The sequence below is a fragment of the Botrytis cinerea genome, chromosome 7, assembly GCF_000143535.2.
Source record: "Botrytis cinerea B05.10 chromosome 7, complete sequence".
In the NCBI taxonomy this organism is placed as follows: domain Eukaryota; kingdom Fungi; phylum Ascomycota; class Leotiomycetes; order Helotiales; family Sclerotiniaceae; genus Botrytis; species Botrytis cinerea.
In genome coordinates this window covers 2039256-2056667 of record NC_037316.1, presented here as the reverse complement: position 1 = coordinate 2056667, position 17412 = coordinate 2039256, and the positions used below count along the sequence as shown (strand labels likewise).

The 17412-nt window shown below is 44.2% G+C and overlaps 3 protein-coding genes across 4 annotated transcripts; 1 reads left to right on the top strand and 2 right to left on the bottom strand.

Annotated features, from left to right (window-relative positions):
• Positions 1-16: 16 nt before the first annotated feature.
• Positions 17-2387, bottom strand: BCIN_07g05560 (hypothetical protein). Of its 2 annotated transcripts, XM_024694153.1 has the most exons (11): positions 2302-2387; positions 2029-2164; positions 1871-1887; positions 1746-1791; positions 1543-1562; positions 1434-1482; positions 1186-1374; positions 1077-1121; positions 721-1021; positions 450-671; positions 17-400 (listed from the first exon to the last, which is right to left on the bottom strand). In XM_024694153.1, the coding sequence occupies exons 2-11, from the start codon at positions 2088-2090 to the stop codon at positions 338-340; spliced, it is 1014 nt and encodes a 337-aa protein (XP_024549943.1). In that variant the 5' UTR covers positions 2091-2164; positions 2302-2387; the 3' UTR covers positions 17-337. The 2 variants fall into 2 exon arrangements, with proteins under 2 accessions (XP_024549943.1, XP_024549942.1); XM_024694154.1 differs by having other exon boundaries at positions 17-671.
• A 504-nt stretch (positions 2388-2891) lies between these two features.
• On the bottom strand, positions 2892-6422 carry BCIN_07g05550 (hypothetical protein). Its single transcript, XM_024694152.1, has 8 exons — positions 5851-6422; positions 5475-5756; positions 5214-5420; positions 5144-5167; positions 4913-5091; positions 4403-4815; positions 3971-4354; positions 2892-3909 (listed from the first exon to the last, which is right to left on the bottom strand). The coding sequence occupies exons 1-8, from the start codon at positions 6071-6073 to the stop codon at positions 3207-3209; spliced, it is 2415 nt and encodes an 804-aa protein (XP_024549941.1). The 5' UTR covers positions 6074-6422; the 3' UTR covers positions 2892-3206.
• Positions 6423-6641: 219 nt separating this feature from the next.
• On the top strand, positions 6642-17126 carry BCIN_07g05540 (hypothetical protein). Its single transcript, XM_001552071.2, has 4 exons — positions 6642-13398; positions 13470-13505; positions 13773-15037; positions 15209-17126. The coding sequence occupies exons 1-4, from the start codon at positions 7541-7543 to the stop codon at positions 16873-16875; spliced, it is 8826 nt and encodes a 2941-aa protein (XP_001552121.2). The 5' UTR covers positions 6642-7540; the 3' UTR covers positions 16876-17126.
• Positions 17127-17412: the final 286 nt, after the last annotated feature.

Below are 17412 nucleotides of genomic sequence, written 5' to 3'. Positions count from 1 at the left end.
TACATCGAATAGGATTTGGGACAGTTCGATGGAAAATTCACGCAAGAGCTTCTCAAGGAGGTCTATGAGACAATCATGGGATGTAGGAAAACGCTAGGCTATCTCTGATTTTTCTAAAAGCTTATACCTGCTCTGACCTATTGCCGAGAGCCAATTTTCAAACACTACAGTAGTTCAAGTTCTTAGAAAGAGTGTTCATTAAAAATCGATTGCTGACAATCACATAAAGCCATCATGAAACCACCGTGAGACATTTTAGTATCGTTCGACGCTTCTGGATCTAGTGTCATGTCACATGATTCGCTTCTCATCCTGATATCGGTCATGATCCCTTCAATTAGATGGGGTTATTTCCGTCACGCCACCTTGGGGTACCCATACGCCGGTAGAAGACTCGTAACTATAAAAGTCAGTAAGAAAGTTCCAAGATGGCTCATAGTTACTTGCACAATCTGTTGGTAAACACCCTTTGATTTCCTAGTAGTCACCGAAAACACACCAGGTGATGTGACTTGTGCCTTCGGAGATGAACCAGAAGGGGCACCGATGCATTTCTGTGTAAAAATTGCAACCTCATTCCCACTCGCAGTCGAAGTATTTTGATAAATTTTCCCATCACTACCGATTCCAAAGACATCAACTCGGCCAGGAGATACCGAGATAGAGGTAGGCTTCATTCATTATGAGTTTGTATCTCTCACTACAGTTGAGGAGACTCACATCGTATAAATATAAGCCGTAAAGATTCTTCCAAGTTCCCCACCCAGTGCCAGGTCGGTGGGGTAATTGCCATAAACCGCGATCTGCTGCAAACACGAAGATATCGATACATGATGCTTTGGAACACACAATAGTGGGTTTACTCAAGCAATAGCTAACTCCAGTCCACGTTTCCCAAGTGGTCGCCCAGGTACCTACGTTAGTCCATGTGTGGAAAAGCTGTCCTGTAGTAAGCTCAACGCCGACAATGGACATGGATTGGTCGTAGCTTCGATCTAAGGCTACTAGAGAGTTATGTCGTCTTTTTTACGTTAATAATTTCATCTGGAAGCCGTAATGTCTAGAGAGTTACTCACAACTTCTTAGCCCCGTCACCAATAGCTGTCCAGGTGAAAGCGGTACTGTCATAAATTTTAGTTTCAAATTGAATCCTCTATATTTGGTGGATGAAAACGGAGAACATACTCAGAAGTACTAATCCCTCCGTACGGGAGATGATCTAATCCCAAAATTAAGACAGCGAATGTATTGGCAGTGGCAGCGCCATAATGTGTGACAACAGGAGGAGAAAAAGTCTGTCTTCCGGTGGAGACCCAACTTGACCATCCTGTTGATTGACTGTACCATTTGTGATTCAGATTGTAATCGGTACCGCTATCAAAGTCAGGATCGATTTCTTTTTAATAACATTTTTTTAAAGTAAAGAAACTTACGTGGCAAATGCATGAACCTTTCCATTTGGTAGAGACAAAATCACAGGATCTAAGTTCGTTAAACCTTACGAGCTACGAGTACGTAGTGTTGACAGGATTGTTTTCTTACCATCAATAAAGATACCCCCACTAGTAACACAAAATAATCAGCATGGAAAGCGAGATGTGATAAGAATTAAAGGGGAAGATGCTCCAGATAGGTCACAAAATTTCGACTCTGGAATTGAAATAAAGCTTCCACTACCATCTCCCAAAGCCACAAAATTGAGATGAAAGTTTCAGAAGGGTATATCACCAAATAAACAAACTCACGAAACACCATTTGTGTCAACATCAGACCACTTTTTTGCCTCCCAATCTAGGTTTATTAGCCATGTTACGTCGATTTATGATACGACAAAATCATAGATTTCCGTGGAATTTTGCAGGAAACATACTTTGCACCCAAAGAGCTCTGAGAGGGTTCGTTAGCCAGAAGTTTTGGCATGTAATGAATCGGAGGTCCATCAAGATTGAAGAACGACAATGGAAATGAGAGATCAGAAACAAATAAAGAGACAAAGAAAGATAATTTTCCATTGGAACAAGGACTCACGCATCAGGGCTAATGGACTCCACCTCGTTCAGCGTTGTTGAAATTGTGACTCCCTGAGACATCTCTATATTATATATATCAATTGAGATATACTTCAACCTAGAGTGCCTGCAATGTACTGATATTCACTGTTCTTCTAGACGTCTGTTATTTTGGATATGGTGGATTAACGTACGAAAAGTTGGAAAGCTGAACAAGAAACCATGGAACAAAAAGTTCAATGAGCTTTAACTTATGCTAGTCTTGTTTCAAGGGACTTTGAGTTTATCTCACCTAAGAAATATGATAAGATATTACTCGTGGAAGAAAAACAAGTATGGTGTAATGATTGACACATCACGCAACTAGTGATTGTAACCACAGATTGCAAATAAATTGAATCAGCTTCCTTTTTGTACTTGGCCTCATGCAATGTCACAGATACGTAATGCTAATGCAAGTAGTTCTTTTAGTCGAGGGATCCAGCCCTTGTTTCTTGTTGCCGAGTACAACCGCGATGACTGCATGATTTACCTGAAAATGGGCCGTTTATAGCGGAGTGTAGATGCCCGTTGAAACGAGTTTGGACAAATGATGCACATCATGACTATCTTTCTGCATGTCACCAAATGAAGCGCGCAGGGGTAGAAAGGATACGACAGCCACGCATTGACATGGAATGTTCACAAGTTTGCGTCTTGGTACCTTGTTCAACCGACAATCGATGCTTGTACTCAGACTATTTCCCCGCTTTACACCAATTTGGATTTCGGAACTGAGTCTTCCTGTCTTCAAATAAAAGCTGACTTGTAAGAGGTGACAGTATGGGAGGTCCTACAGAAGCGAAGTGACGGCAAAAAGTAATATGTGCATGAGCACTCGTTTACGATCATGTTGTGCTATGTGATTGCTAGTAATTTGAAGATCTATCAGAAAGCATTGTAAAGGTTAGATTTTACTGCTCAAAAAGAGACAATTTAAGCTAGCATGTTGCAAGACATCTAGGAATCATTTCGTCGTATTTACAACAACCGATAATTCAAGGTATTTCATGCCAAAAGTACAACCTAGTCATTGGAAACTATGACCAAACAATATCAAAATGAAACAAAATATCCAAGGAAAGCATAGAAATCAAAGTCAGGAATTGAGTCAGACTCAATCTATGAAGCAAATTCCCTAAATTGCCCTAGGAGTGATCAAGCGTGTGAGACTCCTCGTTTCTCGTCAGCCTCTGCTTGAGTGACAGTATAGGGAGTTGGATTTTGGCTATCCGCTTTCAATTCCAACACCAAAAACGTGCTCGCGCGTCCTTCCAGTGGTTTGATTGCCCTGATACCTGTCCAAACTTCATCTAGTTGCACGATATAAAGGCCGGCATCCGATTTCGTGTAAACTGGTCCCTTCAATTTCAATGTGAAAGAGCCCTTTGAAGGCACTATAAATTTGGATGGCAAATCCGTGCCATCATGTAAAGTACCGAGGACAGCAGGGAAAACTTTTAATTGGAGTCCAGCATTGACAACACTTGCACTCAAATCGAGGGCTTGGGTTATCTTTTCAGTCGTAATTGACCAAGGCTTGACAGACTGAACGCTGGAGTCCTCAACGTTCCAATGCTCCAGTCCCGTGTCAAACAACATTTTACCTTCCAGTCCTTTCATTTTAAGGCAGATGACGGAAATGGACTTAAAAGCTATTCCGTCATTAGAGCTGTTCGAAGCAGTCAAGGTGAGATCAATGGTTTGCGCGGCGGAGTCATAGACATTCACGAGAGAAGTCCAATTTAGACGCGGGTGCAGGTCTGTCACAGAGGTGTCGGAGGTATATTTTTCTATGACAACGTTGTCTCCAGCGCCCTTCGTTTCCAAGGAAGGCCAATCAACTCGGCTTTCTTTTGGACTGCGTAATTTTCGACATGTCAATGATAGATTTAGCTATCAGGGGGGTTTGTTGCACTTACGAGAAGTTGATAGTTGCAAATGCACTCAGATCTTCGTTGAGCATGGTGGGTCCGAATGTGAATTCGCCATTCCCTCCATACGTGAGCTTATTGATTCCTTGAAGAAATTTCAAATCGGTAGCGAGTTTGGATAAAGCTCTTCCAATGTTGACTCTCATGGCCGACCGTATCAGAACCCATCTTGGATCTGATGGGGTTCCAGTAAGATTAGCAGAGAAGTCATTGGGTATGATTATATCAAGTCCAGTGTATGGGTCTTTCTCTATTGTGCATCCCCCCAAAATAGCTTTGGGGTTATTTAAGACTGCGAGGTTACCCACCATATCCTGAGAGCCGCTGACACTAATAGTGAATGTCCAGGAAGCGATGTCACTAATAACAAGGCTTTGCTTGGTCAGTCCCTACTCGAAGGAGAATTGGTGTCCTACATACCTCGAGTATTCGCTCCGACAGGTATAGCCATATTCGCCTCTTACCGTTAAAGCGGCCATTTGCGGTCCAGCTTCTATCGTTATTTTCGCCATAGATGTTGTTCTAGTCTTTCTTCCTGAAATATTCGCTAAATAACGGGTGCTCGCCCCCGTATTATCCTTTACCTGTTCCCAACGATACGGTTTGCCAGCCGTCAAATCTGCCGTGTTACCAACGACGCGAAGTCGTCGGCCGGAAGCTAGATAATTTCCACCAATTCTTGCCTCGGGTCCGAACGGTATCGTCTGCATTGCAAGACAAAGATCTTGTAGTGGCGATAACAACTGGGTTCCTCCGGAAACAAGGCGGCGGTCGAGTATGAAAGTTCCCAGATACTCACCACTTGTGCCTTTGCCAGGCCCTGCTAAGTTCCCCTGTATCAGAAAGTTAGCTGCAGGATCTATTGAACAAAAAAAAAGTCAATTTTGTCTCCAGAATCGACCGACCAAAGTCTTCAGGTCATTATCTTACAGTAAATGGTAGGAATTTGGTTGTGGGAAGGTCAACTCTGCTTCCCACCACTTCACAAAAGCAGAGACAATTATAAGGGCTTCCATTTATACCCTTCATAGCTTGCTTGCTACTTGATAATTGTATTTGTCTCTCTTCATCTATGTATGGGTAATTCTGCAATCGTAATGCCCTCGCAGCTTGATTCAAAGTCAAAATGGCAATATTGGGAGGCGCTCAAAAGAGACTTACCGAATGTCACCTTCCCACTACTAGCTTCAGAGGAGTTAGTGACAGCAACAATTATTGCTAGTAGACTAACCTTTTGCTTTGGGCACTTTCAACAACATCCCTTGTGTAAAACAAGAGGCAAGTTTGTTCTCCAAGGTCCACTCCCTCAAACATTGCTGGACCTCGTTGTAAAGAGCGTTGTTTGCGGGGTCTTTGGCCCATTGTTCAAGAGAGAGTTTTTGCCTACTGGGTTGCATCATGTATGAGCGCTCCCATATGATGCTGCCCCATGAGAGATCTATATCAAAATGAATTAATTTTAGCTTCCGCGATTCCTTTCATAAGCTCTCACCAGCAATAGCAGCAAACAAGCGATGGATTGAGTATTCTCCAGGACATAGCTTTGTTGGCGTGTCGGATTTAAAGACCACACTGTCTTCCGTATCTTCCACATTCGCCGCCGCAGTAAGATCTCCGCTTGTTGCATTTAGACAATCTGCGAAGGAAAGTGGTGTGAAAGCAATCACCCAGCCATCAATAGTCTGATAGGTATTTTGGCCAAGGAAAATTCTCCCCTGATCAAAGCGAAGTTGGAGCATAAATTTGGAGCTATCGCCAGATTCTACATCAAGCTCTGCACAATCATAAAATCAGTACTCGACAAACTCATTGGCTGCATTATAGCGCTGATTCATTGACTAGCAATGACTTTTGAAATTTTCTTTTACCTATTTGAGGGGGCAGCATTGTAGCCACCAACTGTCCATCAAAAACATCTTCATTGCTCCAGTGAATTGACCGTGCTGCAAGCGGCTGCTTTTCGAAAAGCTTTACAAAGCCTCTGTTGATAGCAGCTTGAGAGATGGCACAAACTTGATCATAATGCTGAAGTCCGTCGCCATTGCCACTGGTGTCGAGCTTGACAGGGCCGGAAGAAAGACTCAAAGACATCGTGGGATCTGTAAAGCGAAATGGTTCGAAATGCAAAAAAGATACTTGACTAGCTAGTAAGTTGAAGATTTTGGCATATTATTGTGTAAAAGAGTCCATGACTTTTGAGGGTGGAGAGATTTGTGAAATTTTCGGATTATTCCACCAGCAGTGAAGCAAGAGCATGAACGCAAACATAGGAAATACGGAAAAGGTTACTTGTCGAAAATCGAGTGGAACAAGCATTACTGGCTTGATTTTGCCGTAAGGGATGCAAACAAGCAAGCCCCGAGGGTAAAGACATGCAACATTACCCGTCGAGATCAAGATGAATCAACATGGCACGCATCGAGCATGACCTGCATATGTCTCGGAACAACTAACCGATCTTGATTAACGAGACAGAATACAGCGGGAAGTGCTGGCTTGCATGCATACGTCTTACCACATTGGGGTGCCGAAGAGGTTCCGAGAATAAGCTTATTTTTAGGAATTGCGCTTGACTGCGCTTGACTGCGCTTGACTGCGCTTGACTGCGGTAAAGTGTGGCAGATGACCGGCAGGGTTTCTGGTAGTCGACATTTCAGCTGGAGAATCAAAAGCATTTGCAACCTGCGCATAGCTACCCGCCACTATATCGAACACGTTCAGGTATGCAATCTTCTGGGCCAGTCGGATACGCCAATTGAATCCGGGCAGCGACACTCTCTGGTCATCCGGCGTAGGACTGGTGAACACTGGATGCGGAGGCAAATTCAACGTGCCATGTTTTCCACCTATCACGATGCTATCGAGGTTCTTGTCGCTTTTGCAGATCGGTTCATGCACGTTGCGCGATGATCAATACCGGGCTTTGATAAACCTCTCGTATTAAGGTAACGGATTGCGCCGTGGGGGTCCGGGAAATACATTGGGAGGTTCACTTACGACCTCCTCGCCCTTAAAGCACGAACCGACCTTACTGATCCAGACACGAATGCATATCTGGCGGTACAAATTGCGTAAATGGAGCTGCAGAGCAGGAGGGGTTTTCGATTTACCTGAATCATGTCGTCGTATAGTTCTGCACTGCATCCTCAAGCATCACCGGTCCCATCACGGAGCGCACGCCTCCGCATACCCTTGCGGACTGCATTGCATACAATCAATTTATGCAAATTGTTTCAAGCTGAAAATTTTGAATTAATTCACTCACCCGATCGCAGTGCATTATGGCACCTCGTTCCGCTGCAGAACGTGATGTGGGGGAGGAGGGGACGTGGGGTTTAGATCGGTTGTGGGATCCGCGCATGAGATAATATCGAGAAAATGATAGAAATCACGAGTAACAGACATTCAAAATAGTTGGGAAGAATAAACTTCAAAGCCAGCACCAATTTCATTCTGAACTGCTTCCTACATTTGATGTTGTAAAAAAAACAAAAAAAAAAACACGCCCAAAATCAAAATCTAAATCAATAGCATACTGCAGTAACTAACAAATCCGCCATGTCTTCTTTCATTGAGGCTATCGAAAATGGTCTTCTTCCTGGTGACCTCAGAGATAGGTTGAATCATGCCAGCGAACTTTGGCCTGGAGATCCTCGATCAGCCATTGATTGGTTCCTCGAGGGAGGAAATGTACCAGCGGAAACCATTGCCGCCATAACTTTCGTGAGATCGCTCTTATTTTATTTTGACGACGAAGAGTACGTTTGTGGGAAGATTCTGACGCTCTTGAGCTCCTATAATATTGAGGGTCTGGCAGCGTTGCTTTTTCCTCGCAATCTGTTGGATCAAAGAGTGACAGCGACACCAGCCAGCTTTCCATACAACTGGACAACCACCAATTTGACCATTGCCAAATTGGAAGAAGTACGCGCTGAATTCCTCGATAATCACTCGCTCATTGTGTCGCTTATCCTGCTGAGAGAGGATAAGTTTTCCATCGAAGAGCGCCTTCAAAGAATTGCCGATTGCATTCTGACCGCGATGATCGGTGATGAGCTTGAAATTGGATCGCCAGAGCTTTTAGCCTATGTGAAGAAAGCCTTTTCAGACTTGAAGGATGCGGAATTCTCAGCTGCGATTGAATTCATCAAGACTTTGAAAATCTTCTCGAGTCTTGTTGAAGATCCTGAAGACGTGGTGCATCTCTACAACTCCAACTACCATTCTGTACGAAGCATCACAGCCCAGTCAAAGAGTAACTTTAAGAATGCTTTGGTCACAGCTGGTGCCAGCGTCGAGAGTTCACTCAAAATATATGACTGCGCAGAACGTGTCGATTGCTGGAACGAGCAACTCTGGCTACATCTGATGAATTCTCGTAGAGCAGATTCAGTCATGATTGACCCTTACTTTGAAGGGGATACTACAGACGTACCGAGTGATGAAAGCTGGATGGGCAAATCCCATAACAATCTCACTGATATCTTCCGGCTCGAAGATACGACTTGTGAGGAATGCTGTTCTATCACATCCCTGTCCGCCTATTTCGCCGATCTCTTGAGCTTGCTCAGTAACACGACACCGACGGGCACAAATTCACAATATGATGACCCACCAGGAACTCGGAATAGCCTGTTGAATCTTCTATCGCAACGGCGTCCAGATCTCAGGAATCTTGAGCTTACCTGTGCAAATTCACAGACTTTGATTCCGTACATCAGTCTTGTGAACGAGGTGCTTGAATCTTTCATCCGACATAAATGTCTTGGTTCGCCAGATTCTATTCGAGTGTTCAATACTCCTATTGATGCCCAAGACGATGAGCATTCTCCTACACCACTCAATCTGCCCGGGAATACAGACTATGAGGTCTATTCCAAGATCATCTCAAAGCAAAGATTCCCCTTTAACAACTTTCCATACGATCAGGCGCGTAATATGGTACTCTCTTACTTTGACATCTTCCAAGTATCCCATTTTGACTTCGTTGAGAAATTTCAAGCACCAGAAATTATTCTGCAAACAATAACGGCAGCAACTACAGATCAAGTGAAGAGATCGCTGAACTTAGGAGCGGAAGAAGTCTTGAAGAGGCAGAGAGCTGCAGAAGCACTGGGCCTGCACCAGATGGAATTTGCAGCTATCACCGGAGAAACCTTCTACCCACAATCTTTTAGTGACCTGCTGAAAGGTCTCTCAAGCGACACTATCATTGATACGAAAATACAAGAGCACGAGTTTTGCCAGATGTGGGGTTACGAGGATGACGAAACCATGTTAAGCGCTACTGAGGGCTTAACACAAATCAAGAATCAATTGATGCAGAGGTCCGGGCTGGAGTTTCAAGATGTCCTCGACCTTGTAAAGACCCAGCTTTTCGACCAACAGCTTGTTATTACCAATGAAGCTGGGTCCAACGAGTTCACTGAGTCACTTGCCGAGCTTCGACTGCTATCAAACGCATCCAGTCCACCGTTTCAGCCTCTTACTTCAAACATATGCCGAAACATTCAATCTTTCTTGCGTCTGAAGGCCAAGCTTGGGTGGTCAACCAAAGTACTCGATGCTGCTATTCACTGTTTACGCAACAAGGAAATGGAGAGTTCGCCATCCTTCAGATCAAACACTGTTTCCCAAGTAGCTTCGATCTCCGTATACGTCATCAAAGGAATTGCCTCTATTGTGAAGCTGAGTGACCTATGCGGATTAGAACCTGCTGCTCTTATTCCCCTATGGGGTCTTATCGATTCATTTGGTGACGAATCTCTCCTTCATCGCAAATTTCTCAGCTCTTCTCTGGGAGAAGTATTTGCGGTTCCCAAAGACGGTGCATACTTCCAACCTGGAGGGAAGGTAGTAAAAATTCAAGAGTGCGGTGCGAGCATTTGTGCAAGCCTCAACTGGCGTTTTGAATACTTCAATGATCTACTCGGAGCCACAAATCTTGCAAATGATGATCTGAATATCGAGACTTTTTCTATCTTGTATCGATATGTTACTATATGTCGAATGCTTTCTGTCCCTCCCAAAGAATGTGTGCCATTCTTTAAGATATTCTTCGATGAGGAAGATCACTTAGCAAATCCCAATAAGACGCTTGGTACTATCACAAATTGGACAATGTTACTAAATTCAGGCTGGACTATTGAAACGCTTGTACTAGTTCTTGGTAAATCTACGAGCGATGAAAGCAGTATTACTTTAGGAAACCCTGGACAAAAGCTAGCGAGTGCGTTACTAGATGGGACTAAAGACTCGAGGAAATCATTTTCATCACTTTTCAATGGGGCCGCTCCCACTCATGAAACTGTCGTCGAATGTGCGGGACGTAGCTTTGACTCAATTACGGCCAGCCTAGTCGTTGAATTTGTGGAGGGATCTCAGGTTCGAACCAATACTGCAACGCTTGAGACGAAGCAAGATTTACAGAGCCTCATAAACTTCTCCAAAAACTGGCCAACCAAAATTTCTGTAATTCCTTCCTCGACAGCTAATACGTGGTCTGCTCAACTCAAACTCACAGGCATATTGGCGGCGAATGAGAAGAAGAAAATTATGGATGAATCCGCAGGCCTTCCTGCCGTGAAGACGGCGCTACAGAATCTTGTTGAGAACTCTCTCTTTCCTCAAGCCGTCATCAAGTCCCGTTTTCAGAGCAACATAAACGAACTAACAGATGATATCATTTTGCAAGACTGGGCTCCAACCAAGCTCTCTGCCGATCCAATCCCCTCTGTGAATGAAATTTCGATTGAGACCGAGTCACAAGTACAAGCACGACGAGTTGCCTTTGTCAAGATGGCGAAACCTGTGATTATTCAAGACACTCTCACGACATCTATCCTCAATACAATGAAAGATCTTGTGGAAGGTGTTGATATAACAGTTCTTTCAACCCTTCTCACAGACACTGTGAAGGTATCAACAAACGAGAATAATGCGCTCGAATCAGCTATGGCAGCTCTAAAACAACTCAGCGTACCAGTTGAAACCGTGACTAAAGCTAAGACGCTAGATGCATACTTCACACCTTCAACAACAGATGATTTCAAACTGCACTATACTGGTGTATTGAATAGCACTATCAGTCTAATGATAAATGGGATTGAAGTGCCGTTTGATCAAAACTCGAAAACTTGGAACGTATTTCGCATGAATGCCAGACAGCCATATCTTCTGCAGAGTAGCATTCCTCCCTCCGAAATTTCATGGTCAACATGCAGATCAATGATGTCACCTTTCACTGATGAAGAGCTTCAGCCATCAACATCTATCCAACAAGCAACATTGATTTTGGAGGCCATCCAGAGAGCAGTGTGTATTTGCCAGACTTTAAAACTCACGAAATCAGAGCTCGAATATATTGACAGAGTGGGGAAATCAGAGAATGAGATGCTATCAATGAATCTTAATACACCTTCTTTGATAAACTTGGTGCAGCTTCAAGAGTACCGCGAGCTGAGAGATAATATAATGATCCCAGATAATATGATGATCCCAGACAATGACCTGATCAGCCTTTTCTCGTGGTTTTACAACCCTAAAAATCCAGACATGAAGACAATTACAGCTAAAATCGCAGCAAGCACTGGTTGGAAAGACACGTTGGTAGAAAGCGTCCTCAAGGCAAAATACCCAAATCATACTCCTGCGGATCTTGTAGCAGTTTTGCGCAACCACAATGCCTTTATCAACCTCAAAGCTATTCTTGTTATATACGACGGTTTGGGAAATACATCTGATGTTACCTCCAAGCCTCTTATGACAGAATTATTTTACCTTGCAAAACCTCTATCACAGCTCAACAGTGGAGATACATATATGGAAGCCGCCAAAACTCTGCAACAAAGATTGACGCCTTCGCAGCGAGAGGCATCAGATGAAGGGTTGATGGAGAGCCAGCGCAAGACACTCGTAGCTTATCTTCTACAGCAAAAGTTCATCACCCAAGACCTTGGGATTTGGGATGCAGATGGATTGTTCGAGCATTTCTTGGTTGATGTACAGATGGGGCCACAAATTCGAACTTCACGTATAAAAACAGCTATCTCGGTCGTGCAAATGTTTGTCCAACGCTGTCTCCTCGGGATGGAAGAAGGAGTTTCGAAGTCAGTTCTGGGTCATGAAAAGTGGGATTGGCTACAACAATACACTCTCTGGGAGGTGCATAGAAAGATCTTTTTATATCCTGAGAACTGGATCGACCCAATGCTCCGAGACGACAAATCCGAGCTTTTTGACCAGTTTGAGGCCACTTTAATGCAGAAAGACTTGAGTATCAAGACGTTTCTCCAAGCGATCCAGAGTTATTTGTATGATCTAGATGGAATTTCAAGTCTCGATATAGTCGCCTATGTTCATGAACCGCAACCATCGGCCTCGGACATCTTTCACTTGTTTGGCCGGACCCGCAGTGGGCCGTATACCTTCTACTACCGCACCCTGACAAGATTGAGAACCGCTGAGGTGTTTTGGCAACCATGGTCCAAGGTCGAGGTCGACATTGCGTCAATTGAGACGGAATGGGAGGGCCAAAGACTTATAGATACAGGCAGTTATCTCCTTCCAATCATGATTAAGGGTAGGCTGTACTTGTTTATGCCTTCAATTGTGCCCAAGACATTAGTGAAGAATATCTCAAGTATGTCCAAAGTAACGACTTTTGACGACCTGCGCAAAGAAAAGCCGAACATGGCGGAGCCTGTACGCATCTGGGAAATAACAATGGCGTGGACAGAGTTCGTCAACGACAGTTGGACACCCAAGAGAGTTTCCTCTGGCAGTCTCAGTGTAGGCTTAGAGGCATCCTCATCGCAACTCCGGGTCGATCCCACACTACAAGAAAATACTTTGACACTCCAGGTCAGCTATGGAGAGGCTGAAAAAACCACTTCCAAGGTTATTGGATCATTCATATTCTGCAACGACCAAATAAGTATTTCGAACGCCGCAGCAACCTCTACTCAGGCGGGTTCATTTGCAACATACTTTCAAAAAGCATTGAAACAAGGCATGGATCTCGAATCACTCCCTGGAGGTTCCAAATATACCAATTCCTCACCTTTGATTTGGGTACCACCTGAATTGGAGAGTGCCAAAGGGGCTTCAGATGTCTCCTGGACTTTGTCAAAGTTGCCACAGAGAGTGACAGGACTCGTTGTTAGCGCAAAGGTTAGCGAAGGCAGAAGAGCAAGTTTCTTCAATATACCAAAAATGGAGCTTCTCAGTTCGACGTGGACTAAAGACGTCATCAAGAACAATACGGAACTTGTTTCTATTGACCACATATTTTCGCACGAACTCATGGAAGCTACCGCTGACCGAATTGATCCGCTACGCTGTTTGTACAACAAGATAGCACAGCTACCTGCTGGCGTGATGAGAGAAAGTTTTGGGGCTGGTAGTCATGAGGCATGGTAATTTACCCTAGCTCACTTCACCTTTAATATTAGTATTCCAATAGTGAACTAACCGCGGATCAACACAGGTATCATGAGCTAGGACGTCCCACCGCTCTGTACAAGTAAGTTCATATCTTTTATGAGAAAAACCCAAAATAAAAAACGGAAACGAGGTTACAGTAGCCTGTTTGCAGGTTTTAAAGAGAAACAATTTTCTTCTTCTTTTTAATAACACGTTGCTTTTGATGATTCGTGTCTTTTTGGCACGAAAATGGATTGAGAGAAGTCATCTTTAAAATGGCCTCCATTGTTTTAGAGGGATGCAATGGATCCAAAAGATTCAACCCATCTGAATAATTTGTTAGGAATGACAGCTAATCACGTTACAGTTGGGAGGTTGGCCTGCACACAGTGTTATTGGCAGTCGATCGATTTTCTGCCACCCAGCAATACGAAGAAGCATTGGAAGTTGCGCGACTAGTCTTTGATCCATCTGCAGACCTAGAACTAAACGTGGATGACAAATTGACCTATCGATCATGCTGGCGATTTCCTCCGTTCCAGGAAATGGCCCGACAAATTGCCATCCGGGGTGAGACTTCGTTCGATCCTTTGAATCTTGACCATTTAAGCAAAGAAATCCAGCTTGCCATCAAGGAGCGTCGTTCGTATGGCTCACTTGTGCATGCCGCAGCCAGGGGAAGACCAATCAGTTATATGAAGTGGATAGTGATGAAGTACGCAGAGATCCTCATTGCAATGGGCGATGTTTATTTTCGCCGGGCTTCGCTTGAGAGCTTACCGATAGCTACGCAGCGATATATCGAGGCTGCTCGAGTATTGGGTCAGGAACCGCCCAAAGTACCAGATTTGGGAAAAAGAAAAAGAAAGGCAATGACTTTCGAGCAACTGAGAGAAGAAGATATTATGTATGACTCTGTCGTATTCGATTTGGGCTTGCCTTTCTCGGCCAAATTAAAGAAAGGCGCAGCCGAAATAGCAGACAGGGATCCAAAAAAAGAGAACATCGCTTGTTTCCTCCGAACGAACTATTTCTGCGCCCCTCTAAATCCTAAGTTCAAGCAAATGCGAAGCCTTGTTCACGAACGCCTTTACAATCTCCGAAATTCTTTCGACATTCAAGGGAAGCCAGTAATTTATGGCCTTCGTGAACCACCCATTGATCCGGGAGCCTTGATAGCTCTCAGCAAAGGAGGTATGGGAGTATCTGATATTCTCAGCATGGTATCTGGTGAACGAAATAGTCCACTACCACGGCAGCGTTTTGATGCTCTTCTGAAGCAGGCCCTAGCATTATGTATCGAGGTGCGCAAACTTTCAGGACGACTTGTATCCGTAGTTGAAAAGAAAGAGATGGAAACTTTCAATATCGGCAACGCTCAGCACGCTTCGGTCATACAGAAAATGATGCTGGATATCAAGAATGTCGAGCTTGAAGAGGCACAACAGACTGTCGAATCGCTCTTGATCAATCGTAGCTCGCTCGAGGCGCAATTGAATTACTATCTCCAGCTTATCGGCGAGCCAGATTCCATGATTCCAAAGCCCAAGGATGATTGGGTCGATATTCAACAAAGCATCGATACCCCCACACAAGATGAACTTCGAATGTCTTCATATGAGAAAGCGGAAAGTACGTTGTTTGAATATTTCACAAGCTTTCGAATATTGTGTTCAAAATCTCAAGCCCTGCTGTGCCCTTTCCCTCGAGCATATCCTTTCCGTTTGCTAACACAATATTTGTTCTTAATTATCCCCAAAAATATTCTTGAGCAGGCAATACTGACCCCATGATTTTTAATAGTGACACAATCCCTCTCTGCTGGGGCCAAAAATCGTGCGGCCGTAGCCACTGATGCACTTTCAATCCCTCTTTATCTCGTTCCACAAGCAACAACCAACTTTGAACCTCTTGGTGTCGGTGGATCTATTTCTTTCGCTGGAAGCGCAATTGCTGATGCAGTAGCGGCTGGGTCCACATTGGCGAGAGGAATTTCAGCTGTTCTAGTAGATGAAGCCGGTCGAGCAGACAAGAAAGCTAGCCTAACGATGCAGTTACGGGAACGAAGACTCGCAGCAAATATGAGTGGTCGTGAAATCAAGTCAATCGACAAGGAGGTCGAAATCCAGAAAATTCATATCACTTCAATTCAGAAGGACATTGAGATACAAATATCTGAAATAGAAGATGCAGCTGGGGCCGAGGAGTGGTACCGTACCAAGTACACCAGCGAACAATTGTATACATGGATGGAGAAAATCTTCAGAAATCTTTATTTCCAGGCTTACGAACTCTCAATGACCATGGCACTTCGGGCGGAAAGCTCGTTCAACTTCGAAGCCGGCAGTAGAAGTTCGATAATCAACAAAGGGGGGTATTGGAACCCTTCTCAAGATGGCCTTCTTGCTGCCGAGAGTCTTTATCTGGACCTGAGAAGACTAGAAAGCGCGCAATTAGATTGTACAGCTGCTGATTACAACATCAGTAAGACTGTATCTCTAAAAGACTTTGATCCTATGGCGTTGATGAAACTCAGAATCACGGGAACAACGGACTTCTCCATTGGCGAACTGCTTTATGATATGGATTTTCCAGGTCATTACATGCGCAGAATTCGATCTGTTAGCGTCTCTGTGCCATCAGATATAGAGAGTGAGACCAACACAAATGCCGTCTTGACGTTGCTAGAGCATAAGTATCGCGTAACACAAAGCGCAGCTGACTATGCTGCTTCCCAATCTGCCACTGGAAGTGAAGCATTCAGAACCGACCGAATTCCGATAACAGCAATAGCGGTCAGCTCTGGTGCTAAAGACTCCGGGGTTTTTGAGCTTGACTTCTCTGGTCCCCGGTACATGCCATTCGAGGGCGCCGGTGCCATTTCAACATGGCGTCTGGAGTTTCCGGCACCAATCCGGCATTTCAATTACGAGTCAATCACTGATGTGCGACTACACATACAGTACACTGCTTACGAGGGAGGCCCAACACTGAGAAAGGCGGCGAAGGACGCAGTTGTCCAGGCAGCTCAAACCGTTGAAGCTCAAGGTCAACATCAAGGATACTGGGCACTTTGGGACCTCAAGACCGACTTTGCTGGAAAATGGGCAGATTTTGAAAAAACGCTCCTTACTCCTAACGTGGTAGCAACCTTAGACCTTGGCAATTTGAAAGACCGTCTACCTTTCTGGTCACGTCATCAAAAAGAACTTCAGGTTCAGTCCTTCACGTTGATGTCTCGAAACAAAAACGTGAGGGACAGATTAAGTATATTGGTGGATCCAAATTCACCTGCGTACAATGGAACCGATGGTATCTACTCTGGGGATCTCTTTACCAGACAATGCACAATGACTGAAAGGAACCTAAATTGGAAACTCAAGGCGAACGCAGTTCCAGTTGCAGCGGTCGCGAGCGAAAATGTTTATCTGTTTATTCGCTATGTTTATGTTGGGAAAAACATTTCTTAATTGGAGAAGTTCGTGTCCGATTTCTGTATGCTGTTTTTGGTATAAGGGATTGAGAAAACTTTGCGTTGGTTTTTGATGGAAGTAAATTGAGATGTTGTGATTTGTATGTTTCCTTACCTTGTAACAGTTCTTGAGGTGCGAGGTGATCGGCGCTCACCGTTGTCACATGACACCACTAGCTATTCTAATGCTAAAATCAAGAAATGCTTGCTCGCTGAATATTTCTCATAATTGTATCTATTCTGATGACACTTGTCAACAGATCAAACGTGAATTAACGGAGGGGCGCGCTCCGCTCACCCCCTCTCGCCCTTCATGCAGTACCTCTTTCGATTGTGCCACTTTGATCACCTATATGATGAAGCTTGGCTTTAGCTAATCAAAACCGTGCCAATCATTATTTGTTGGAGCGTTTGAGGAAGGCCCATTTCATGTGATATTGAACTAATTCATATTTTTTCATATTATAGACCACGCCCTGAGACGCCGTCACTATGAATTGTTATACCTCATATCGACACAGCGTGTCATGCAAGC